At 38.4% G+C, this 27,043-nt stretch overlaps 2 protein-coding genes and 1 long non-coding RNA gene across 3 annotated transcripts; 1 reads left to right on the forward strand and 2 right to left on the reverse strand.

Moving 5' to 3' along the window:
• Positions 1-2,100: 2,100 nt before the first annotated feature.
• LOC145470066 (uncharacterized) lies at positions 2,101-4,787 on the reverse strand. The gene is made up of 2 exons (XM_081453898.1): positions 4,679-4,787; positions 2,101-2,985 (listed from the first exon to the last, which is right to left on the reverse strand). The coding sequence occupies exons 1-2, from the start codon at positions 4,734-4,736 to the stop codon at positions 2,645-2,647; spliced, it is 399 nt and encodes a 132-aa protein (XP_081310024.1). The 5' UTR covers positions 4,737-4,787; the 3' UTR covers positions 2,101-2,644.
• A 10,080-nt stretch (positions 4,788-14,867) lies between these two features.
• Positions 14,868-17,896, reverse strand: LOC145470280 (uncharacterized). Its single transcript, XR_014042464.1, has 3 exons — positions 17,693-17,896; positions 16,915-17,077; positions 14,868-16,400 (listed from the first exon to the last, which is right to left on the reverse strand). It is a non-coding gene; the product is annotated as an uncharacterized LOC145470280 (long non-coding RNA).
• Positions 17,897-23,224: 5,328 nt separating this feature from the next.
• Positions 23,225-25,238, forward strand: LOC145470076 (transcription factor Jun-like). The gene has a single exon (XM_081453907.1). It carries the CDS (start codon positions 23,975-23,977, stop codon positions 25,064-25,066), a length of 1,092 nt encoding a protein of 363 aa, XP_081310033.1. The 5' UTR covers positions 23,225-23,974; the 3' UTR covers positions 25,067-25,238.
• Positions 25,239-27,043: the final 1,805 nt, after the last annotated feature.

Below are 27,043 nucleotides of genomic sequence, written 5' to 3' on the forward strand. Positions count from 1 at the left end.
GAATGGACTCGGATTCTCTATCAAACCTCCTCACCTTAACAAGACAAACATTCTGGCTTCCTTTGAAAAGATCCACTACACCATGAAGAACAAACTAATTGATAAAAACTCCGCAACGCACCTAAAAACTGAAATCGCTCATTTGGCTCAGAACTATCTCTCTTCCTACCGTCCTTCAAGCAACGATCTCAAAAAACACCGCATCCTACGAACTCTGAGGAACAATCATAATATCATAATTCTTAAGCCCGACAAAGGTAATGGCGTAGTTATTTTAGACCGTACCGTTTATTTAGATTCTTGTTTTAATATACTTAATGATAAGACTAAGTTTAAACTTTTAGATAACGATCCCACTTTATTAAGAGAAGGCAGGCTTAAACGTTTTATTACTCAACTTAAGAAAAAGCGTTCTCTCGATGATGATACCTATTGCAACATATTTCCTAAGGGTTCACAACCAGCAAAATTCTATGGCCTTCCGAAATTACATAAGAAACGTGATAATCATAGGCAACCACCTCTTAGACCCATTGTATCCTCTATTGGAGCTTACAATTATAATTTAGCTAAGTACTTAAGTTCTCTTCTTGTTCCGCTTTTGCCTGATAAATATTCGGTTAAGGATTCCTTTTCTTTTGTTGAAGAGCTCAGGAGTTTCGATTTTAACAACAAGTTCCTTATTTCCTTCGATGTTGAAAGCCTTTTTACAAACATTCCGCTAAATGAAACTATCGATATTGCCGTTGACCTTATTTTGAAACATCATCCCAAATTTTCCATCAAAAAACCCGACCTTAAGAAATTGTTTTCATTTGCCACATCCGAGACTCATTTCCTTTTCAATGGTAAATTTTATGATCAAGTCGATGGGGTAGCTATGGGCTCCCCTTTAGCACCTATTTTAGCTAATCTTTTTCTTGGATTTCACGAAAAAACATGGCTAAATAATTTTAACAAAGCCGACATCTTACTCTATAGGCGTTATGTTGACGATACTTTTTGCGTCTTTAAAAATGAGCGGGATGCCATGTCTTTCTTTGAATTCATCAATTCTCAACATCCCAACATCAAATTTACTTTCGAGAAACAGAACGACGGTAAACTTTCCTTTTTGGATGTTCTGATCGACAACTCTTCGCATGACTGCGTTTTTTCAGTTTTTCATAAAAAAACCTACACTGGTCTCTTAACAAATTTTTTTAGTTTCACTCCGTTTCGCTATAAAATTGGCCTTGTCCGTACTCTCATTGACCGAACTTATAAAATCAACAACACTTCTTCCGGTTTTGAAAACGATTTGATCAAGCTTTCGGACACTCTAAAACGTAACTCGTTTCCTTCACACATCATTGAAAAAACCTTCAAGCGCTATCTTAACAAGCCTTCTGATCAAAAAAGCCGCAACGTTAATGATGAAAACAATATACGCTATTTTAAGCTTCCTTTTATCGGCCAGTACTCTAGAATAACGGAACTCAAACTACGGCAATTACTTAAACGTTTTTGTGAAACGGATCTTAATATCAAATTAGTTTTTACTTCTTTCAAAATCAAGAATATGTTCAGTTTTAAAGATCGTACTCCTGATGCTCTAAAATCCATGGTAGTTTATCAATTTACTTGTGCGGGATGTAATTCCTGTTATATTGGTGAAACCAGTCGCCATTTTTCTACCAGGATTAAAGAACATACAGTAAGCGATAAAAACTCGCATATTTTTAAACATCTTTCTCAATTTTCTTCATGCAGGGGCATGTACACACCTTCTTGTTTTCGCATCTTAGACTCCGCGAATAGCTCTATTGATCTTAAACTTAAAGAAGCCTTTTATATTAGTAAGAACAAACCTGACCTTAACAAACAGTTACATCACTTCAACACCTTTTTAACTCTGTAATTTCCGTTTCCACTGTTTTGTGATGCATATTGTAAATAATTTATTCATATTTTGTAGTATATAACTTGTGTCACGTATCATTAGTCACTCTATTAAACTGAAGATGGCATAAGCATGCCGAAACATGTCTTTAAAAACTGTTGTACGTTTTATGCAATATTTATCATTATTGCTAGTATTACGACCTTATGGAAACACTTCAGTCTCCTACTGCAAGTCTTGAAGTAGAAACCTGGTTCCATATTCTAGTTAACACTTAGCACTTAGCCCTCGCAAGTTAGTGTAATCTGCCACTTGTGGAGTGGGGGTGCTGCCTGAAACCCAAAAGACTATCGTAATGATCATGATAATGAGAAGTATCTAGTATTTCCTCATATACGATACATAGAAAGATGTACGTATCCCTCAAGGAGGGATCCCTTATGTTTCTTTTCACAGCGCCATTTTGGCCGATTTCGAGGGGATTTTGGAGGGAAGATATTTTTCCACGAAGAGAGTAATTTATCCGTAAAAGCGAAGTCGGCAGAGAGAGGGCTCAATATTCAAAGTCTGCATTACGTTTTTAGATATTTCGCCCTATCGCACAAAGGCGACGTTATTCCCTTTAAGACTATTAACAGGTTTCTTATAATCCTCTTAAAACCCCTTAGCGCGTGCAACGTAAAACCTTTCAGGAAAGAAAAAAAAGGTGGATAACAAATCCTTATTGTTCATTTTATTGTGCAATATCGCTGTATATTTTAACTAGTCAGAATACAGTTTTTCCTCAGCTTCAATGTCAGTTCCGATTAAACACAGTGGCTCCGAACAAGACTCGATCGTACACAGAGGTCTGTGACATTTCTCTCTAATGTAATGTAGAAAGAGACCATAAAATCCACATCTTCTGTAGTACCACGGAGGTTCCTTAGTCTCGTCAACAATTTTCAGGCACCGATCGAACCTTGGTCGGTACCATTCCTCGCCGTCCATAAAAACTGCATTATCAATGCAATCCCTTACAACTCTCTTTTCATCGCAATCTTCCAAGGAAATACGACTGTCGCACTCGAAGCATCTAAAGTGTTCGTACTCTTCACCTGCAACTAGAAACAAAGAAAAAAACAGAGAACTGAGAAGAAGGCACTCTAAGCTCGCTTTACATTATTAAACACGTGAAGGATTGATTTTCTAAATTAACATTACTGATTGGTGTGAAATCAGATGGACAATAGGCCCTTTGCACGATCCGGTCACATGGTACAAAATCACACATGCTGGTGAGCAAGTTGCGCAGTGGGACTTCCAAAACAATGGAACTCGTACCAGTCCACCTGGACCTGCCTTTGTCTTGGAAGTCCCACTGCGCAACTTGCTCACCAACATGTGTGATTTTGTACCATGTGACCGGATCGTACAAAGGGCCTATCAACATTATAAATCTAGGAAGATCTTTTGAAAGAATACATTATTTTTACTCTAGTGAAATAAACCGTTCAGCTGGTATAGAATAGTGACCCCGAAAATATAAAATGTTCAGGTAAAAAAACGTAACCTTATGTGTTTTAAAATAAAAATTCAACAGATTCAAAACTTTAGCAAATTAAGTAGACTGCTACTGACATGCAAAATCCTTGTTTTCCGCTACAAATATACTTTATGTGGTCTAGATTGCCAACCAAAATACCTTAGTCATGAAAACCTAAGATTTCTAACTGGATAAAGTGCTCAGTTTACAGATCCCACCGAAATTGCGGCTCATTCGAACACAGGAGCAGTACTTGTGTGTTTTTCAGTGCTTATACTTCAATCATGCCACCTAGCTCACAAGTAATAAAAAGAGGACAATGGACGACTATACTAGTCAATTCATCCATTTCCCTGTAGAATGTTTATCCAGACGGCATGGATACACCAAAAGGTCACCAAATGTTTCCTCAAAGATCTTTGGTTTTATTTTTAAAATGAAATAAAAAGGGTGAATTTAATGCAAAAAAATGTATTCCGATGCATGCAATAAAATAAGGCCATGCTGATCCAATAAATTCCCTCAATTCGCAAAGAGCTAAGCCAATATACTAGATTGAATGAGTCGACCAGACTTTTTGACAGGCAGTGAATTTGCACTTCAAGAAATTTTATTTGCACCCGCATGTTACCTTTGAGGATGGGTGAACTTAGGTAAAGGGTCTGTTTGCATTTTGTTTCTTTTGACTGTGCATTAAAAAAATTCATTTCTCTGAAGACCAAGATCGCAGAGCAATTATTCAGCTGTCCTCGAAATCAGTACAGGTAGTCATCAAATAACGACGCTTTTAATAATTACCTTCCAGTTTCAACGAATAGCATCTCTCGACTTATTTAATAAGCACTTATCACCCTAAACGTTCGCGGTAATTTCGTAAAGGATAATGAAAACGCGTTCCTCAGAGGTAAGAACAGACTTAAAGGCTTCAACTGTACTGTTGCTGAGTAAATCCCAACCGGAGTAATGAAAAACTAACACTTAATCATAGACTGTGAATACCCAAGTTGCAATTCGAAACATTATAAGTTCTGACTCTTGTTTTGAAAGCTTAAACTCTCATAGCAAGGTTATAGATATACCCATACCGATTAAAGAATTAAATCTGAACTCTCTCACTGAAGCCAAACCCGAAAGGGAGTTAGATATGAAATAAACTAATTTTGAAAAAACACGTCACTGCACAAAAAAAAATTGAAATTTAATAAGCTTCCTCGCGCAATGTAATTAGCCCTTATCAACCCTCTATTTTCAATACAGTAAGGTCGACTCACCAGTGTTATAGGCAATCAGTAATAATCCAGTCGAGATGATAAAACTCGAGATGGACATTCTTTCTTTCAGAGGACCAGTGTCGGAAAAAACGACTCTACGACAAAAGAGTGACGAGAAAGCCACTAAATCAGCAGACTCAAAAAAAGGGTTGCTGCGATGTTGGTTGGAAAAATGAAATAAAGGCAACGTACTGTCTTGAGACTCGTTTGTCCTCGTCGTTCCTTGTTGAAAATTCTCCTTTTATCGCTTTCTTGTAGTCGTCGAATGGAACGGGTGTAAAAGGTCGTTTTAAGGACGGTTCTCTTCCAGTAGTTACCTGGTAACGTGGCAATGTTTCTAAAAATGTCTGGATGGCACCTAAGCTAGAAATCAAGTGTCTTAATCGCATTCATTCAGATATGAAGATGATTGGCTAAAAGCCATTTGTAAGGTAGTGCAGTAAAAGGTGTCAAAACCTTTTTTTTCCCTTTTTTGGGATAACAAAGACCCACGCACTTAAAAGCAATTTCGGTGCACGCATCGATATTGGAAGTATATCGTATACGTATCAAAATAAGAAGGTTCGACTCGCACTAAACTGGCTAAATTTAGATGTAAAGTCTCTGACCTTTTCCTTATCTTGAGCAGATTCATTCAGATTTAAAAATGATTCGCTCAAAAAGGGATGTCAGGAAAGGTGTCATTGAAACCCTTGGTTAACGTGTCGACGTTATTTACGCCATATTACAACCGGCTTGATTTAATTTGTCTGATGTCTTTCATTCACTTTCCTGAAGTAATTTCATCGTCGAAATGCCTCACATTAAAACTGAAAAGTAGATAATATCATATCCACTTTTTGAGTGATCAGCAACACGCTTAGTTTTCTACTCTGTCACCAAACATAAAAGGCATGTCTAACGACTAGGTTCGTTGAAATACATGTATGTGTTGGAGAGGACTTGAAGCTCTCTCAAGGATTTCAAAGATCACTTTATAAAAACTAAAGTTGTCTTAGGCATAGTTATTAGAGAGGAGTGATTATCAAACCCGACAGAGTTCTTTGTCGTATGTTTTTGTTCACTTTTTGTGGTCTTAAACGTGCACAAGTCATAATAGTTGTTTACTACTGACCGAGGAACTAACCAATAGTAACGTTTTGGTTATATAATTTATGCATAATGTTTGAGCGCAAAACAAAAGTTTTTGTAACTTTGCGAACACTAGCATGTTCATTTCTGTTCAGGTACACTAGTATTACCGAAGGTATCATTACTCTTATTGCAACAACGTATTTTTTTACAGATAAAACACTGAGAATATTTTCCATTGTTATTATTTTGCCTAATATAGGTGTGATATCCTCGGTTTTATGCCCCATAAAACTTTAGATGGTTGCCAGCATTTGTCAACAGTGCAGCAGGTCTGAATTAAACATTATGTAAGGTTTATCACCAGCAGAAAGATCGTGATTATGCCGTTTCTTAATATAGCGAAAAAAAAGAAATGAAATATTTTAAAACACAAACGTTATTGCTTTTTAATTGAACTTTCCTAACAAGTTAGGTTACAACACTTTTCAGAGTTTGATATTATTTCTCAGTTATCAGCCACTAGAAGCTGTACCGTCTATTGATACAGCAAAAGAAATAACAAAATAGTTCAAGTTTGTCACTACAGATATAAAGAGCACTATTCACAATTTATCAGCGACACAGAAAACCATATCGTCCATATCGTGTGCTCAAGTTCCTCACAAAAAGGTAAAATCGAATGAAATGTTAATTTACTTTATAAATTTTTTTACAATTCGTCAGCTGAAAAAAGTCTTGTCAACGAATATTAGCGACAAAATTGAATTGTTCATGTTTAATCGTTCATCTCAGAAGTTAAAAGTGACAGCGGTTATAACTACTTACTTAAAAAGGCTAAATTAAATTTTATTACTATTTGGGAGCGTTCATAACTTGACTTGATTAGACCCAAAACTTATTAAGTCATTCAACGGCACGGGCGACCACCTCTTTCTCTTCTTACTCAATTGTTTTTGAAACAAGACGACCCCGATTACTCTTCGACAAGAATTGGTGAGATTTTGTACGAGGCTTTGTCGCACTGCTTATACAGCCGATATAGATTAATATTTATACCGTCTTTCACAATTCCACCTATCTTTTCCTCTTGCATGTCTTTTCGGGCTCAGTCAATTTTATTTGTATGCTGTTCCTAATGCGCTACGCTATTGTCGAAGATCAGTTTTTGTGTGTGTGTTACAGTCAATTTTTTTGACAGATTTTGAGACATTTGTTGAACTTAACATGCTCCATAGCTTTTTTACAAAAACCAACATCGCCAATTCGACCAGGATATAGGACCTGCATGAAAACCAGCTAAGGCTGATGTGCCTTCCTCTCCAAATATTGTAATTTATTTGTTGCACACAAGCGCTACAACTGAGAAGAGACAAGATTACAGGGCTCACATTAGAGCTTAGCCCGGCTTAAGATGCACATCGAGTCATTTAATTTTCACTTGTGTTTTTCAATACCAGAGACAGCCACTCCTTAGATGAACTTAATTTGCATCGCCAATGGCTTTATTATATATTTTCCCAGCAACGATCTTATTAGTTCTTTCAGCGACTGAGAAGACACTTGTGACGAATTATGAAGACCGCTGTCCCTCTCCTGTCCTTTGCCGCTGTCGCTTGGTTCTTTCTGAAGGGTAAGATTTTATATCCAGAGATTTGAAGTTTGTGGCCACTTACGTCTCATCAAGCAGACAAACAAACACTTCGGATGTAAAACTACTTGGATGATTTTAAGTAGTTAAATAGTCAGTGATCTAATCAAAAACAGTACGAGTTGTCATCTCTCAGAGGCGGGGATCTTAGAACGCACTTGTTTGTTCAGTATTTTTGGTAGTTTTGCGCTAGTTTTTAATTGTTTTTCAAACTATTATTACAGTCGCCACCTTATTTTTTATGGTAGTTTCGCATGTGTATGAAAAAATAGTGTCAAATGCCTCCTTTTAGCGGGGGAACACACGTCGTTATGGTAAATTTTCATTGCAGCGCTCCAAGAATTTCCTCTATTGTTATCCAACCAAACAGCAGCACGGTGAAAGGGTTAGACTGGGGGAAAACAAACGTTTGTAGTTGTTGTTTTTCTTGTTGTGATTGTTAATGTTGGTAGTCATGAAGATGACGACGATAACGATGACGATGACGATGATGATATTATAGTATATTCTCAATTGACAAGACCTTGCTTCTTGCTGCTGTTACGTTACCTTGATAATTTTGGATAAGCTGATATTTTCCCTCTTTGATAGGAGAAGCCATCTCCTGTTACCAATGTGACAGAGTGACGTACAATGAGTGCAGACATGGACCTGTCATCAACTGCTCCAGTATATATTTTGACCCGGAGCGGAACACATTCGGACGAAATTTCGACTGTTGTTTTGTCACCAAACTGAGAGGGATTATAGGGAAAGTGAGCGTCAACTGTGACATAAGCAGTCGACTGCCCACAGCTCGACACAGTTGTTCAATGCCGAATTGTTTTGTAGAAGCTTGCTTCCAAGACCTTTGTCTGCCAGGCACACCGTTGTCTGGTGGTGATTGATAAGATATTAACCTGGAATATTGTGATTAGGGTGATTGATAGACATCGAATTTCTCCTTTCACTATTAACGCATGTCAAACATATTGTAGAAATAAAAAGTAAAAATGGGGAGGTAGCCAGATGTATCATTGTAATCGATACGCTATAATAAAGGATTGACAGTATAGTGACAAGTTTTAAAATATTGTGAAGGTGAATTAATCAACATGACACGAGCATGGGACAGAGAAAAATTCCGAGTCCCCGACAGGAATCGAACCTATGACCTTCCGAACACCGGGCGGGTGCTCTATCCACTGAGCTACGAGAACTCATGGACAGCGAAGGCATTTAACTGAGTTCATATATGACAGGTGTCCTGCATACTGCTAGGATCAACGCTATCGAAGTCAAAATAGCGCAAATGAGTTGCTCCTATTAGAGTGATTTCACAAACTCCGGTTCTTATATGCTAATTAGAATCTTCAATGCTAACGAGTGTGTGCAAAAAGATAAAACTCCCGTACGTGCGCCTACAACAGGCAAATAAACACGATGTTATTAAACTCTTTTTCATTGAACAGATCTAGATGCAATTTGTGTTCACGATCCAGATGCCGCTTGGATACGTTCATAACGCTTAACTACAACAACTGCAATATGTCTGTTATTCGATGGCAAGAACAAATAACTCGGATGACTAAGTGCACACGCAAAAACGCGCCCAAACAAGAACTAATTTCGTTTTAGCGTTCAAAATTACTCTGCGTCTACAGACAGTTCAGTACGTAAATAGAACGTGTGCGCATTTGTGGAGAACTGTTGAGGTTACGTTTCGCCGTATCTTCTAGACTCTTTTGAAGAGTCTCACCCTTCTCTCTGACAACAGAGCAACTAACTCCACGCACACAGGCATGAGCCAGCGTGGGTGCCGCCAAATCTGGCCTACCGCTTTGTAGGTTTTCATTTCCTTGAAAACGTGTTCTATTTTCACCCTCTTCTTAGACAGGAGCGTGTTAAACCTTCGCGCTCGCCTTCTGTCCCTGTTATTTAATAAAGGCATCTGGTTAGCTCTTACGGGTGTCAGTAGTGACCCATCATCTGGATACGCCTTATCAGCTAGAAGCTTTGCATTGGGTGGTAGATCCAAGTTGCGCCCCGGACCAATAGGTTCCATCAGTCGAAAGGAAACTGCATCGTGCGTGCTCCCTAGGAATCCAGCCTGAACAAAGCGGATATGTCCTTCATTGCCCATCACTAGTTGAGTATTCATACAGTGATAGTGCCGATAGCCACTATAGAACGGCCGCTGTGGTTCAATTAGAGGTCGATAGATCTCATGTGGTGTGGTGTCTATTGCACCCACTACATTAGGAAATTCTTCCCAATTTCCCATAAGATTTCTCCATTCATGGAGACGGGGCCAACTTATTTGAATTTGAAAGTAGCGCCAAAGTTCTGGAAGAACTTTGTAGACAATGCGGACAACAGATGACGGATCAATGTCAAACCAAAGAGAGAGTGTGTCCACATGGGGATATTTCCGTAACCAAATAATCGTAAGTAGAACTTGGTTGATTAAGGTTATTTTCTGGCGGCGTTGGGTAATGCGAGGCTGTCCACATACGGTTAAACTGGAAAGAGAGGGTAAAATATCCAAGGCTAGCCTCAAAAACGAACCCGGCGTCTCGCCAGTGTTTCTCCAAAACAACCATGCTTGTCCTGATGTTTGGGAAAATACGTCACGACCATAAAAAGTACATCCACGAAAATCCGGAAATAAACGCTGCCGCAAAGGAAACGTACCATCGTCTAATGGAGGCTGTACAGTTATTAAAAGCAACACTAATGCCAAAATATTCAACACCACCGCTTGGATCTCTTGTACGTCCATTTTTATTTACAACAGTGATTCCAAGGTAGATTTAATTGCGGATTTGAGAAAGTTTAATTACGCTATTGTTTGTCAGTTTGAAACTGGTTAAATAATATCAAAGAATTTGCATATTTTACACGTACACAAATTTAAAACATCATTTTGCGCTGACAGTCATCCTTTTAGGAAGTGCCAAGCAAGGCTTTTCTCAAAATGTCAAATTTATGGCGCCCATGGGAGGCAGAAGAAGAAGAGTCGGTACGTTCTGAAAATAACCAGGATAAAGGTAACAGCTTCAGCTGGTATTGCTTATAAAAGTTTTGACACAAGGACGACTAGAAACTAAATAAAATTCCCATTCCAGCCCAGAACCAATTTTCTAAAGGCCTTTCTTCCTTTCGCCTGATTCTTCAAACAGGTGCTCAAAGGAAACGCGTTTCTATCGGAGAAAATGAAAAACGCTTCATCGTGGAATCTTATAACCTCTGCCACGGCAAGGACTGGAAAGAGGTGTTGCTCTTTGCCAAACAAAGAGTCATTGAGGCAGGACTGCCTGACCACGTTGTGAGGATGTATCTGGAACAATCAACAGATCGCTTGACGGGGAGAATGCGCAACATAATTAAGAATGCTTTGCGATCGCCTCAACCTGCCACCCAGCCACCCAGCCAGCAACGTCGACAGGTCTAGACGAAACGCCTGCCTTGATAGCTAGGCAAACAAAGTATTCCACACTGATGACTCCAAGTCAACGAAAAGCGGAAGCTGTTAAAAGAAAGCTTGACAATGAATTGGTCGCTTCATCATTGGATAGTTCAGGAGAAGAGAATGGTAGGCACGAGGAGAAGAAGCGAAAGATTGATCACGCAAAGGAAGCACAACTTGCCCATCAAAAAATGTGTCAGAAAGCCATGGACACTATGAACAATGTGAACGACTTGCTCACAAAAGTGAATAACTATTTAGACAAGACCAAATAAGGAAGAAAAAAAACCATGTTTTCGCTCCATATTTAATTGACCTGTTTAGGGTTTGTTTAATGCATTTTGACCACGAAAATATGGTTCCTGTTTGAGCCTGTTTTGCTCGGTGCATATAGCTAAGCTTTCTAAATCGGTTCAAGGTTCAAGATTGTAATGAGATCGACAGCGCTTCTGTTCGATAAAAAGAGATTAAAACGTTGGAAGCATTGTTGTTTGTGTTTGCGGGAAACCACCTCGAAATTCAGGAACCGTCGGGGCGCTTACCATTCGGCCAAAAATTCCGAAATTTTCGAAACGGGGTCAAATGGTAAGGAAATTTCCTAGGAAAAGTTCCAGAAAATCCGGAAATTGTTGAATTTCCGAAAAGTGAACCATTCAACCGAAAATTCCGGAAATTCCGGGATGAAAATCAAATGGAACGGATATTTCCAGGAAAATATGATCGCAAATTTGGGTATACCTCACGAGGTTGTCCTCTTTTTCGGAAATTATGCAAATTCGCGATTTTCTATTCAGCGCTAGTTCTTTTGGCCGCGATTACAGCGAGTTGGACATCTCACGCAAGGATGACGGCGACGCGTATTCAAAAATGGAAATACTTTAGAATCATTTCACTTATATGTCGATAAATACTAGCTGCAGCTAAATTCGTGAAGAAAGCGTGTTATAAAAATGATACCCCCGTAGTGTACTTGTTTGTTTTGCGTAGGCTGGCTAGGAAATGTACAAAGATTTATAACGCGTGCAGAACCATTGTACGACTCATTAAACCCTTTGTTTTGCGAGTTTTTCGCTGCCGTTGTGGTTTGTATAAGGTCCCTGCCGTGGTCTATAAAAAGTCGCGACATGGACATATCAGTGTTCTGTTTGCTTCTATATTTGCGATTTAAACCTCGAAGTCATTGAAATATTCCAAGCGAACAAAACTGTGCCGCTTGTCGTTTTCCACACTGGAAAGTCTGTACCATTCGCCCATGGAAATTTCCGGAAATTCACACCGGAATTTTTGGTCGAATGGAAAGCGCCCCGTGTATTTAAGAACGTGCTGGCTCTACTGCTCTTGCACATTAGCATTTAAGGATTTTAATTAGCATATAAGAATCGGGGTTTGTGAAATCACTCTTATCACAAGACCAATTTTCCATTTGCATGCATGAGGAAATGCATCATAAACAACACATGTAAGAGCACACGATGACGGTTCTGCCTATCACAATACCTGATTTATTATAATTAACAACATAGTGCACCGTCATTGGTTGACATGGACTGAATATTACCATCACTGCACAATAGGTTTTAAGCTTTTACATACGAACAATAGAAATGCTAACTTTTAAATCTGCAAAGTCTGCTTCAAGGCGATAGCTATACATGTTACATCAACGCGTGATTCCAGTTTTACGTGAAAATTTCGAAATAACTAAATAAGAATTGGAACCAAGAAACAAGTGAAGACTGAAGAGCACAGTAGTGAAATATCCTGCATGGGTCCTTCATTTTAAATTTTCCGTGTTGCCGTATATCTAAAATAGAACAGATTATTGATTAGACCAATACGTAGTTTTCGTCACCTTAAGAGAAAGAGGTGTGATAGACAAATGATAACAAACCTGAAAACGAGCAATACAATGCACTTTGCACAAGATGCATCGGACAAATCATACATACAAATACACTGAACAAACTAAAACATCTTGTCAATAAAAACAAGAATGACAAACAAGAAGATCTTGCCAATAAATCAATACAAATGTTATCAGGTCATCAAATCAGGCGAATAAACAATAATTGAAAGGTTCAGCATTATGACGACACAAAGCACAAGCACCTACGACAAAACAGAAAGGAAATAAACAATGACACATCCTGGAAAGACACATTACACCAAAACAGTGAAAAACAAAAGCACTGGCACAAGACGAAGAAGACATAGGAAACAATATAAACATCAATGCAAGAAAAAAATGACACAGACTGCGTTGATAGAATGCATAGAAAAAAATCTACTGCTGTAAGATTCACCACAAACCGAGGAGAAAGATGCACCACACAAAAAAATTAACTACGTCAGTACTGCCATGAGGATACAGAAAAAAAACAAACACAAACATCAACACAAGAACACAAAACATCAGTGACATAGGACAAAAAGACAGTTAACTTATGAGCACTGACACAAGACATTATAAAAATCAAAACACGATGACAATCATGACGCAGGACAGTAAAAGACATGACATGAACACAGACACGAGAAACAACATAAACACACCACAATAAAAAAAATTGAAGATTGTAAAAACTTCAGAAGTGACAACGACAGAGACATAAAAAGACAGTAAAAACGCGAGCGCTGCCACAAGACATAAAAAGCAATAACAACAAAAAACAAAATAATTATCAACACAAGACAGCAATGGCACAGGGCATAAGGACATTTAAAACGTGAAACAATGACACAAGACATAAAACGACATAATTAGCAACACACGACAGCACTGGAACAGGACACAGGCATCAAAAACATGAAACACTGACACAAGACATAGAAAACAACATAATTATCAACACAAGACAGCAATAGCACAGGAGACAAAGACATTAAAAACATAAACACAGACAAAAGACAAAACAACATAATTATCAACACAAGACAACAATGACACAGGACACAGAAACATTAAAACATAAAGACATAAAACAACACAATTATCAACACAAGATAACAGTGACACAGGACACAAAGACATTAAAAACATGAAACACTGACACAAGACATAGAAAACAACATAATTATCAACACAAGACAACAATGACACGGGACATAAAGACATTAGAAACATGAAACAGTGACACAACACATAAAACAACATAATTATCAACACAAGACAACAATTACACAGGACACAAAGACATTAAAAACATGAAACATTGACACAAGACAAAAAACAACATAATTATCAACACAAGGCAACAATTACACAGGACACAAAGACATTAAAAACATGAAACATTGACACAAGACAAAAAACAACATAATTATCAACACAAGGCAACAATGACACTTGACACAAAGACATCAAAAGTATGAAACACTGACACAAGACAAAAACAACGTTATTATCAACACAAGACAACAATGACACAGGACAAAGAGACATTAAAAACATGAAACACGGACACAAGACATAGAAAACAACATAATTATCAACACAAGACAACAATGACACAGGACGCACAGATATTAAAAACATGAAACACTGACACAAGACATAAAAGCAATACAATTACCAACACAAGACATCAATGACACAGGACACAAAGATATCAAAAATATGAAACACTGACACAAAACAAAAAACAACATAATTATCAACACAAGGCAACAATGACACTGGACACAAAGACATCAAAAGTATGAAACGCTGACACGTGCAAGACAAAAGCAACGTAATTATCAACACAAGACAACAATGACACAGGACAAAGAGACATTAAAAACATGAAACACTGACACAAGACATAGAAAACAACATAATTATCAACACAAGACAACAATAACACAGGACACAGAGACATTAAAAACATGAAACACTGACACAAGACATAAAAACAACATAATTATGGACACACGACAACAATGACACAGGACATAAAGACATTAAAAACATGAAATACTGACACAAGACGTAAAAAACAACATAATTATCAACACAACGCAACAGTGACACAGGACACACAGATATTAAAAACATGAAACACTGACAAAATACTTAAAAACAATATAATTATCGACACAAGACAACAATGACACAGGACACAAAGTCATCAAAAATATGAAACACTGACACAAGACAAAAACAACATAATTATCAACATAAGACAACAATGACACAGGACACAAAGACATTAAAAACATGAAACACAAACAGTAAAAACACGCAACTTGTACGAGACGTCCGGCAACACTATAGACACCGCCACAAGGTACAAGACACGCCATAGGACACAATAGGAAGTTATAAAACATGAGCACTAATAGAAGACATACACAGCAATTTTTAACATCATCACAAGATTAACGCCGAACTTAGAGACAATGAAAAATATGAGCACCGTTTGAGGAGATAGAGAACACAGACCTGAAGTGGACTTTAACCCGCTAGTATTCTAAGATGAAAATAGCTAACAAAAGAAATGCGCACTATAGCTATGCGAAATAAATTGGCATTGATATAAAGCACATAAAAATTGCACGTCATGTGACGGAAGAATATAAAACTACAACCGAGGTAATTTTCCTCGGTGAAGATTGCGTGGTAAACTGACGAAAAGAAAGAAACTTGGGACACGTTTGGCAGGTATACATACATACACGTCACTAGACACAGAGCAACAACCACAAACATTTATACAGTACACAACACATTCATACACACGTTTAACTACAAGTTTATTCTAAACGGAGGTCACAACACAAAACAAACAAGACAATAAAACGTAAGTAGTTGGTATAACACATACCACTTAATCAATTAAAGAAACGTATAAGTTACCATACATTTTCTCTGCAAACCGGTGAACACTGCAAAATGTTCACCAGTTTATACGATCTCATACGCAAATTGCCCGAAGATACAGGAACTCCTGGTTGGGAATCGTGTGCAACTCGGTTTTTAAAACTGCAAATTACTTCTGGCTAAGGGATATGATTCATTTCAATACCACGTGTCATTACTAAGGCGGGTGTTGCGTCTTTCTCGGGGTAATTCACTATAACGTATGTCACGCCAATTAACTAATTTTTGCCTTTTACTTCCTGGTAAAAGTCACACCCTATTCTGGAATAGATCGCGAAAATCATTTTTTTAAACTTTTTCAGACAAAAACAAGTTTAAAATCATATCCTTCAGGGTGGTAAACAGGAATGCCCAATTCCCACAGCTCGGGCAAATTGCTGCATCAAACGTAGTGCGCGTCAGAACTACATGACAAGTGTTATACGTATCTGCGTTTCCTCAGTTTCGTCCTCTGTAGCGTCGTCTCGTTAACTTTAACTCAGAAGTAAGTGTGCGTGTGTCTGTTGATCGTTTACCGTCAGGTCTGTCCAAGAAGTTTGTCTGGTTATTGAATCAAGTCATTCAAACACTCTAGTCAGTTACTGGCTGCTGATAATTTTCGTCGTGAGGCGTCAATCGAAACTGAATCCAAGTTTGTTTGTTTCATCCGTCTGTCTCGGTACGTCACGTCAGATTTATAAAAAGTCGTTACCTAAAAGTAAAAAAGCATTCTCTGAAGGTAAACTAACTGTAAGCCATTAAAGCCCATTTGGTTTGTAGCTCTCGGCGCAAAACGACCTGGGAGTATTTCTTCCCTTCCCTCTAGATGGGTTGCTAGTAGTAGCAGATTACTCCCCAGTATTAGAGGTTTCTCCAGCCATTTGTACTGAGTGAAGGGAATCCGCCGCAGAAACCATAAGGCGACCGTTCCTCCCACCGAGTTAATGTTGAACAAATCGATTTTAGCAAAAAAAAAAATTATTACTTTAGTAAGACTTTCAATATATCCATCATGTGTTGTGGACACAACGAATTGTCTCTCAACACCAGTGTAGGAAAGAAGTCTTATATTAAACTTTAAACTAAAAGTAAATGGGCTGCCTCAGTTATTGAGACCTGAAGGAAAATGGTTTTAGTTAGACGTTTCTGTTTCTATTCTATGGTGTTAAATTTAAACAAAATTGTACTTTTACAAAGATACCCAGAATTCATAATACAATACAGACCTTTGTTGTTTATCTCCGAGTAAGCACACCGGGTTCCAGATCATGTTATGGAATGGGCTAATTCATTTTCCCGGCTTTTTCACCCGCCACCCGCCTTGGACGACGCCAAAATCTTGCGGGCCCAGTCTTCGCACGGTCAGTTTATCCACTCATTTTTATGGCTCTGAATAAAAGAAAGAAATATCAAAAAAATTGCTCAGCCAGGGAATCATGGTTGTCTAGAAAACGTATCATAGATATTATAAGAATCGCAATTATATTTTGGGGGTATTTTTGGTGATTAACGTACCGGTTAAAATGATAACACAAATTTGTCTTGCCAAAATTGATCGTTGTCTATGAAACCCAAATAAAACTAAGATTGGTCCGTTTTCCATATCTTGCTCAGCGAGATGATATGTTTTCAATTTCAGCACTAACAATGATCAAGAACTACTTTCCTTTGAAACAAATATCATGAAAACTAAATCTATTAAATGCGTGAGAATTATGGAAACGATCATCAAGGGTAGAATAAACTTCTTATCAGATTGTGATCAAATTCTCTTGGCTAGTGCGATAAGAAACATGATGCATCCAGACAAGTAAAAGGAATTTACCTTTGCATTTTGCAAAAGGTTGAAAGATTCTCTCTATCAGTTCCGAATAGTTGCCATTTAGACCGAGAAAAGAATCAAACTTAATCCTGAATCACCAAGAAAATTGCATTCTAGCTTTAACAAATTAAGAATCAAATATATCATCAAGTCAAAATTATGTTCTTCTTAGTAAACTGTACCTTACGTTTCTAATCTTGGCAAAGTCTTCAAGATTGCGTTTCTCACAGGAAAATTCCTCCTTTTGATTTTGCTTGACTCCATTTTTCGCCATCCTGTTATGAATTAATGGATCCTTTTCAAGTTCACCAATCTTAACGGCACTTCTACAAAAAGTGATTTGCCGAGTCCGTGAATAACTATCTGTTATGAACTTTAAGTCCGCCACACCTTTAATTAAACAACTTCACAACCGGGCGACGTCGTGTAGATTTAAAAAATCGCTGCGCTTGATTGGCCATCGTGAAAACCTTGATAGTTTCGTGATATCCAAGAATGCTAGTGAGATGAATCCCCGGTTCAAGTCAATTATCTTTTTATAAATGTGATGGACACCAGTTACCAAGGTAACGCACAAGTGATTATTTGATGTCATGCACTTGTTAAACCTGTCAGAGCCACCCGTTTTGTGGATTCTGTTATCGCAGGTTCTTGAAGCATAAAAGTCTAGCCTTGTAGCTTAGTTGAAGCCATTCTCAGGACAAAAAGTATTTAATAACCTTCCTTCGGTTGACAATTTTCGGTTGTCCTTAAAATTAGGACAAGTTATCGAGGCGGTCAAGGGATCCATGCAGCTTTAACGAGGGTGTAGAAGTCAAGGATTTGTCAACAAGGACATTGTGAGTTCAATGTGAATATTATTGTAGTGAATTATAACAAGTGATTTTTGTCAAGCAATATCGATGTGTAGTTAAGAGTGTTTTGAGGTGAATAATCGAAAGCTTAAGATCTCCTAATTCAGTAGATTTCAGGACGTAAAAGGCCAGGTGTGTTTAATCGCCAAGTGAGGGCCATTTTGTTCGTCAAGTTACTGTTACATACAGTCAAAATGTTGGCGTTGCCCGGGAACTTCAGTTTGTTATGACGGTGCTCTTCGTGATATATTCATATCTTCGACAGAAGCTTTTTTTTCCTTCTTCGCATTCAGTACAAAGGACGTATATTGGTATGATGTGAGATTTCATTTGCCTCTTGTTTTATTCAATCTTTAATCTTAAAATTTCCGACATCACTCGCTATTTTAGCTGATGCTGTTTCTAAAAATCAAACCTCTTGACATTTCAAGGAGTATAAAGCACTTCCCTCGTATCATTATAATTAGAAAGCCCTTCTATATTGCGTCTTTCTGGAACGCGATCCTGCTTGAAAACTGGCGTTCCGCTCACTTAGGGTTGGCTGCCTTGGTATCGTTGCCGCTCACATTGGAGTCATCATACACCTCCTGTAACAAACCCAATTATGGAATCGCACCGGTTGCAATTGTTTGTGTCAATAAAGTGAATCAGAAGCCTTGCATGTTTAAGTCATGTCGGGGCCACCACAATGTTACAACTATTGTTACGACGTGAACACTTGAATAACATCTGATTCATTTTATTGTAGATGAACTAGAATTACATGTCGCGCGTATTGTGACGTAGATGATTTATGACAGTTTCCGTCGTTGGCAATGATACCATTTCTTTGGAGAGTTTAACGGTGCCTAAAGCGACATTGATTCCTCCTTTGTTATTGTTGGTTTGCAAGATGGTCCGAGTACCAATCAGCTTCTTGTATTTGTTTCGATCCAGTGAGGTGGTGCGTATTTCCCTTCCCTCGTCAGTCTGAGAGTTTCTCTGCTTAATCGAGCTGATAGCCGACATATCTTGGAGAAGAGTGCGCTCCAGTAGCTTGGTGATCCCCCTGGGGTTGGGTGGATGGTCTCGTGCGAGCAAAGCCAGTTTTTACCTCCACTGATTTTTAATACGGTCTTATCAGTCCGAAACTTTGAATTGTATTGGAAGGTACGCTAGAAATTGGAAAAATATGAAATATTACTTTATTTTAAATTTCACTCTCCTTATTTTCTATGACCAAGGTAATTAAGTTTTTAGCTTGATCTCGGATAGATTAAACTGTTCTGCAACCCTAAGGGTAGATAACAAAATGTTCTACCTGTGTGCACGGTCAGGGTTCATCCCCCGTTGACTTACTTGACTTAAACCCTTTCACCCTTTGGGGGACGTAGGTCCTTAAGGAAGTCTCTCCATCCCCCTGTCTTGTGACTGTCTCTCCAACTGTTGCCAGTTGAAGCCTGCCTCCCTCATCTCCCCCTCCATTGACCATCGCCAACTGTTCCTTGGCCTGCCTCTCTTCCGCTTATCCTGTGGGCTCCATCTCAAGGCCTGCTAGGTGGTATTGGTATTTGGTTTGCGCAAAGTGTGACCCAGCCAACCCCGGCGTCTTCTCTTGATCTGCAATTCCATTTTCTCTCTTTCTGTTCATACCCCATTACTACATCCAAAGTCTCCCACAGGACAATAACCTGGAATCACCTCAGTTTTAAAATTGAGTGTGTAGACCACTAAAATTATTCATTTTTAAGCTGTCGCGGAAAAAAAAATGAAGTTAGTCACAAGTAACTCAAAAATTCTAATAATAACGCGAGAGGGTTTATTTTGTACACTGCGTTTTTAATGGAAGGGAAAAGTGGTGCGTATAATCGGATGAAATTTTGAGTTTCAAAAACAGTGAAGTTTATATTTGGAAAGAATCTTAGGGTCATATAAGAGCAACCTACACAATGTTGACCACGATGATCAACTACACTGTAATCATAATGACATAAAACCTACGGTAATCAAATGATTTTAAACGGATATCAACAGCTTTACAGCAAAGGTGTTAACCTTTGGTAGAAATTTACTGGTTTTTTGAAGAACTAAATCTTAACGTAACTATGGGCTTACATCAGGAGGACGTGAGAGCTTTTTGCAGTTTTAAGCAATGCAATAGGAGTGAAAGTGATCATTAACACTTTCTCTCACTCGGTACGGGTACAATTACATGTAACATCTTGTTCTGTCCAGAACAGTGAACCGAGGTCTCTCAGTATCAAAGTTATGTGGCAAAAGTAAGATATAAATCCAGCAGAGGACAGTGTGTAATTACCGTTCCTATCTGACCTAGTATTTTGGTCTTTATGATTGTTCTTTTGCAAGTTCTCGTTGGAAACTCGATGAGATGGAGAGGTTAAGTATGCCCTCGAGCCTATTGGCCCAACGGGCCTTATAGCCAACTTTCGCATTATGAGGCAACTTAGGGTAATTTTACTCCATCTTACTCCCTTGGTGGGATGCTAGTCCATCGCAGGATTACCCTCGAGCATTTTATATTCGCCGGTACCCCGTTTATACACCTGGGTGGAGTGAGGCACTGTGAGAGCAAAGTGTATTGCCCAAGAACACAACACTATGTCCCCAGCCAGGGCTAGAAACCGGAAGAGACGATGAAGAATCCTGTGCACAAACTATTGGGCCACAGCACCTCTGGGCGGGTGACATTACGGACACCAATTTGTTTGTTTTCAGAGAAAATGGCTTTCACACTCCACTTACTTGTCAGCAGAGAAGAACAGAGAGAAATCTGTAAAAGAGAGAGAAAAATATTAATAATTTCGCACAAAAACACCAGTAGACAAACAAAACAGTCGATTGATTGAAATTTACCTGGCATATTTTTTAATAGAAGTAATAATGTTTGACTATCGCCAAAAGTCTCTTCGCCTTCAGATCCAGGTTTGTCGATTTCTTTGCTCACTTCAAAGTTTCCAATAGAGCGTGTACAAATCATCTTAAATTTACTGTACGGTGTTTGATTATCGACTGTTCAGAGCCGCCTCTGCCAAAAGGCGGTATGATACTCAAAAAGTGTGGGAATGAGATTGTGTGCAAGGACCAAGAGACAGCAACGAATTGTAGGCTTTAACTAACAATAGGCTATTTGCGAGTTACCTTATGTCTCTGTTTATAAACGAGTCCTCATGCAAAGGCTTTCATGTGAAATGAGTTTGATTTGCATGAAAATGAATTAAGCTGTAGCAGGAACCATTTTCATATGAATGGTTTCGTCCGAAGACTCGTTTTGACACAGAGGTCGGAAATGGCCTATTGATCCTCAATTCGGTAGTCAAGGTAACTACTACTCACAAGAAAACACCAAATCTAAAACATAACAGGTTAGATTTGGTTGTTTTGAAAACAAGTCGTCAACCGGAAAATTGTCCATTAAAGTGTTTAAATCCAGTAAATAAACGTCGATAACGTCGGCTTGTTGGGGAATTGCTACTTATGAAAAATTGATTCCTGTAAAATTGTAGTTAGTTTCCTACATCATGAGTCAGACAAAAGATCTTAGAATCGTATCCATCAATACTTTAAAAATTCTCGCCATACATGTGCCTATACACGTAACATTTCTAATCATCTTAATTACAGCAATTCTCTTTACTAAGGGAATAATCTAACGAAATCACAGACGGGAAGGTTTATATTTCCAGTCACTTCGTTTCATTAACCAAGTCGACTGAGTCATGGCAATTGTAAAAAGAAAGAAAACATCTTTCGTTGCACCAAAAGGAAAATATAATTAAACACCAGTTAAACTTTGAGAACCCGATTATTATTATTCTGGAAAAATAAAATTATTTCCCTAGCTGTTTTGTACAGTTGCATGAATGGCTTTTTACATCTAACCGGTAAGAAGTCATTCCTTTAAGGAACGTTTAAAATCATTAAAAAAAATGGTTGTTGCAGTTTCTAAATACGTTTACCTATACAAACGCCGGTGTCTTTATTTACGATTAAACAGGTAAACGGTGTTTATTTGTCAACTTAATTCTTCTTTTCTTTAAAAATCGCTCGCTACGTAGGTCCTCAATGATACATAAAAGTTACGTGAAATTAAAACGAAATTGTTGACCTGTTAAGTTTTTCAGTGTTTTCGACTCTATTCAATCAAATTAGTGATAGGTAGTTCCCAAATTGTCCAACAGATGAAAAAGCTAAGCAAAAACTGATCAGTAGCTGAATCTTGAATAAAAGGTGTACTGAGAGAGTTAAAAAAAGTCTCCATTTAGCTATAAGATCATGCTCCAAAGAAAAAGAAAATTGGATTGACGACGAGTAAACCGCTAATTTTTTTTTCCAATAAATTCTCCATTGTTTAAGTATGGTGGACACGATTTCCCTGTTGAGTCACATATTGACCCATTGAGATTGCTTTGGGTACCTTCCGAAAGAAACTAATTAGTTTCAAAAGTTAAGTAAAAACGACATAGGGAAAATAGAAGTCGGTGAATCAATTTTAAGGACGGTTTCTCTACGGATGTTGAAACACTATTTGAAAACAAAATTTAAGAGATCATCAGTTTAGACAGAAAACAATATATTTACATTGTATCAGCGTAAATCTTGCCTCCGACAGTAATTTTCTAGCATATTTCAGTACGTCTTAAATAAATCCTATAACCAAAAACAGGAGTTAAATTTCCTTTCCAGAAAGCAATCCCTATTAGCCATGACCCCACTGACGAACAGCAACAAAAATAGTCTCACTTTGCCAATTAAGGTTAGAAAAAGTAAAAAAGTAATGAAATTTAAAAAGTACTGGAATTTTTGAGTATATATATGTAGGTATGTATATAAAGTTTTCTAACGTTCTCGGATTTTTTAAGAAAGGCGGCAACGAAAGCCCAACCTTTTCTTTTTTGAACTAAGGCGCCATTACAAAATCTGAGGCTTGATTTTCAAAGGGTATACAACAAAAGAGAAAACGTCGATTATTTTTTAAACTAAATCGCATAGACTGACATACAGACCGAGCGGAGGAGGAATCACGGGCGGGTTAATCAGAAACAGCTTGACGTTTAAAATGTCAAGGGGCATCTCCAGCGGCTTAAAAATTTACAACATTTATCATGTTTATGGCGTACGCGACATGCTACCACAAGACAAGTAGAGTGACCAATGAAGCGTGCGACGGCGCATTTATTCCGAAACGGTGGCAAAACCGCTTTAAGATTCGCGCCCTTTTTGGCAAGGCGTGAATCGCACGTCTTGCCACCCGCGATTTTTTCCCGCGTCTCAGTTAGGTCATATTACATAATAACCAAATATCAGGTGGTGCTATTGACTTTCGCACAAAACATCAATTTCAACCAACCAGGGGTAAGTATACTGTCGCCATGACAATTGAGGAAGGGACCAGATGGAGTCTCAACATGACATCAATCCGTTGGCATGGCATTACTCACTGGTCAGGAACGAGGCGTTTGTTAAACTGCCTCCCGCCGATTTCTACCCCGGCGGCCCGAGGGTGGAACAAGCCAAACAAAAACCAACCATCCATGTTAGTTTCCTTGGGCGACAGGACCAAACTCGCAATGTGAAGGAGTTGAAAGGAAAGCGTGACGTAGAGTAGTTTAGATGGAGGAAGCGAGCGATACACCCTTTTATCAGGATGAAGGGATTTCATCGCACATTATTTCGCCGTATCTCTTCGACAAGTCGACCTTGCACTTGAATTTACAACCTTTGGCGGAGGATCCCAAAATTGGAGATTTAAAAAAACATGCAACGCCCTCAGAGCTCCGCTCGCCCGATCTGGGTCTGCTTAAGCTGGGTTCGCCCGAACTGGAAAAAATGATCATGTCTTTGCAGGGAAATGTCACGGCGGGACCGAACCCTAGCTCACTCTTTAACTCGAACGTTCACGCAACGGTTCACACGGATCACGATCCCGAACCGTATTCACGTGGATTCACTGATGCGTTGCAAGACCTTCACGATCGACAGATCACAAGAGAATCTTCCCTTATAGATTTAGCAGACAATGCGCCGGAGTCTGCGGACCCATTTCTGGGGCATACCACGGTAGGAAATGCATCGTTTTTGGCGACGGTACCTGCGTCCACTTTACGGTCTTCTGCGGACGGGGTTGTTTATTCTTCAAACACTTCGCGTGTGGAGGCAAGCGATTTCTTTGCGAACAACGGAAGCGCCTACTCCGCTACGGTAAAAGGAGGTACAATTTATCCTTATTCTACCTCTACTGCGCCGAGTTACACGACCTTATACTCGTATCCATCGGAAAATGCCCCGTATTCTGCCTATCATGATTTTAATATGGAAAACTCGGCGACTCTGCGGGCTTTTGCGTCGTATAATAGCGCGCTCGCGCAGGAAAAACCGGAATTGTCTGGTTACAAACTGGAAAATCAAGCACAGATGGTTTCGGAACACGGAGCTTTACAACCTATTGATCTGGAAGTCCAAGAGATCGTTAAACGCGAAAGAAAAAAGCAGAGGAACAGAATCGCCTCGTCTAAGTGCCGGAAAAGAAAGCTGGAGCGTGAAGCGAGGTTGGAAACAAGAGTTAAAGAACTGAAAGAGAGGAATATTGAATTGAATGCTGTTGCGAACGCGCTCAAACAGCAAGTCTGTGATTTAAAACAGAGAGTCATGGATCATGTGAATGAAGGTTGCCAAATTATGCTCGCTCACCAATCCCAAATGTAGCCTACAGGTAACTTTATTGATTGTCAGGTAGGTGTTAAAATAACAGTTGTTGACATGCGAGCTAGACAGCCGTAAAATCACCGTATCAATCAAATACAAACTTCGCGGGTACGTCTTTTAAATTTAAGGCTCGCGGGAACATTTTAAGGCTCCTTCTCGCTGCCTTCGGTTAAAGTAATATCATTGATAAATATGTTTTCTCTTTTCTTGCAATGGAACAGATTTAATAACTGTCAAGTTGCTTTAATTGGAGAATTACCTCATCAGAGAAGTATATATAAAGAAATTCACTGTAAATAAGCTACTTCACGAAACGAATAATTTTAGATTTCCACTGGAAAGATTAAGAAGTATATTCCAGCATTATAAGCTTGGTTTAGATTGATCCTTTATCCATAGGATAATTCTTCAGCAGTTGCGATATGTGACGGTCTTATTCTAACGCTTTTGCGCATGCGCAAAATAGAACACTTTCCGCTTAGCCGCCACGAAGACTCAAGGGAGCCAAAATGGTTTTCCTACAGTGTGATGATAGGTCATTTTCGAAATTTTTGATGTCTTAATTACTTTTGAGGCTTACTGTAACCGGAAGAAAAATGTCGACTGGTTAAGTGAAGTATTTGAAGTTATTTCATCTGAGCCTAGGGCCGGGTCACGTTGATATTTTAATATTGTATTTCATCTATTATGTTTCCTCTTCCTGTAAGCCCCCTATAGGAAAAGAATCGTAAACAAGCACGTAGCCTCGAACAGTATTGCGTGCCATTTTTTCTCTCTCTTTTTCTTCTCTCCAGAACTTGCTGCTATTTGTCATGGTCATGGAGCTTCTCCTCATATGAGCAATAAATAATAAAAATGAAGAGAATTTCATAGGGAAGAAAACAATATTTCGATTATTTTTCTTTTCGTTTAGCACTTAACGAAAGGAATTGGACTCAAAACAAATTACTCTTTTACCCCGCAATTAGTTATCATCGCCCACAGAGGGGGATTCTTTAAAACAAAAGATTCCTCGTATAAGATCGACTAAACGACATCTTGACAAAGAAACATTTTCCTCCTTTGAGTCTTAGTACTAATAACGTGCCACGCCGTTGTGACTCTCGATATAGTTTTGAATTCATTTTTGACATTGTCTTGGTTTATGTATTTTGGTTTATTTATGCTTGACCAATCTCGGTAGGCTTTTGTACATTATGCTATACAAACATTTATGAAGCATTTCAGAGAGGTAAAGCCTTAAAATAAGCTAGTTTTTAAGTGACTTTTGACGGACAACTAGCATGTAAGCCGCCGACTCTCCACCTGTGTTCAAAGGAAGAAAGGAAAAAGGAAAATGAATTACCCCCTTTTTTCTTTCTTCATGCAACCTGACATCTTAACATTTACACGTTTTAGAGAATATTATTGATAAAAGTGTGGAGGTTTTTCTAGAAAGAGAGTCAAAAATCTAATTTTATTTTAGTTCTCCTGACTAATTGAGAACCTGCAGAGGATTGCAGAGAGATAAGAAATGACATTGTTCTTATGCTTTCTCAGGAACAGTGCATGAAACGCTGAAAACAACAATCCCATGTTTAACGAGCTTTGTTTTTGGCATCTTAGAGACATTTTCTTGAATAATGCAATAAATATTTTAGGCAGAGGGAAGAGGAAAGCCGAAAACCAAAGTATGATGTACAAAAGTTTACTGTTATTCAACAATTTATCAAAGTCAACGGAGTGGCAACGCAACAGCATAAACGGTCGCTGATATTTTCTTATTGAGATTTTCGTCCGGGTAGAAAATTTGCACATAATTTATTTTTGCTACGATTGTAAATAAATTTCAAACGTTTATTTTTGTGTTGGTTTGAATTACTAGCTGATAGAAAAGCTCTTTGCTTATAGAATTATTTTTCCTAACAATTCTCTTGTTGAGAAATTAAGAATAAATTTGTGTCGAAATTCCGCAACAAAAGGGTTTAACTATTTAAA

The sequence above is a fragment of the Orbicella franksi genome, chromosome 15, assembly GCF_964199315.1.
Source record: "Orbicella franksi chromosome 15, jaOrbFran1.1, whole genome shotgun sequence".
NCBI classification, from domain to species: Eukaryota; Metazoa; Cnidaria; class Anthozoa; order Scleractinia; family Merulinidae; genus Orbicella; species Orbicella franksi.

What these genes read in the sequence shown, in the direction of transcription:
- LOC145470076 (XM_081453907.1), top strand. Translation starts at nt 23,975, where the DNA reads ATGGAGGAAGCGAGCGATACACCCTTTTATCAGGATGAAGGGATTTCA.
- LOC145470066 (XM_081453898.1), bottom strand. Translation starts at nt 4,736, where the DNA reads ATGTCCATCTCGAGTTTTATCATCTCGACTGGATTATTACTGATTGCC. An exon ending in ACTGATTGCCTATAACACTG is followed by an intron (nt 2,986 to 4,678) that starts GTGAGTCGACCT and finishes CTTTGTTTCTAG; the next exon opens with TTGCAGGTGAAGAGTACGAA.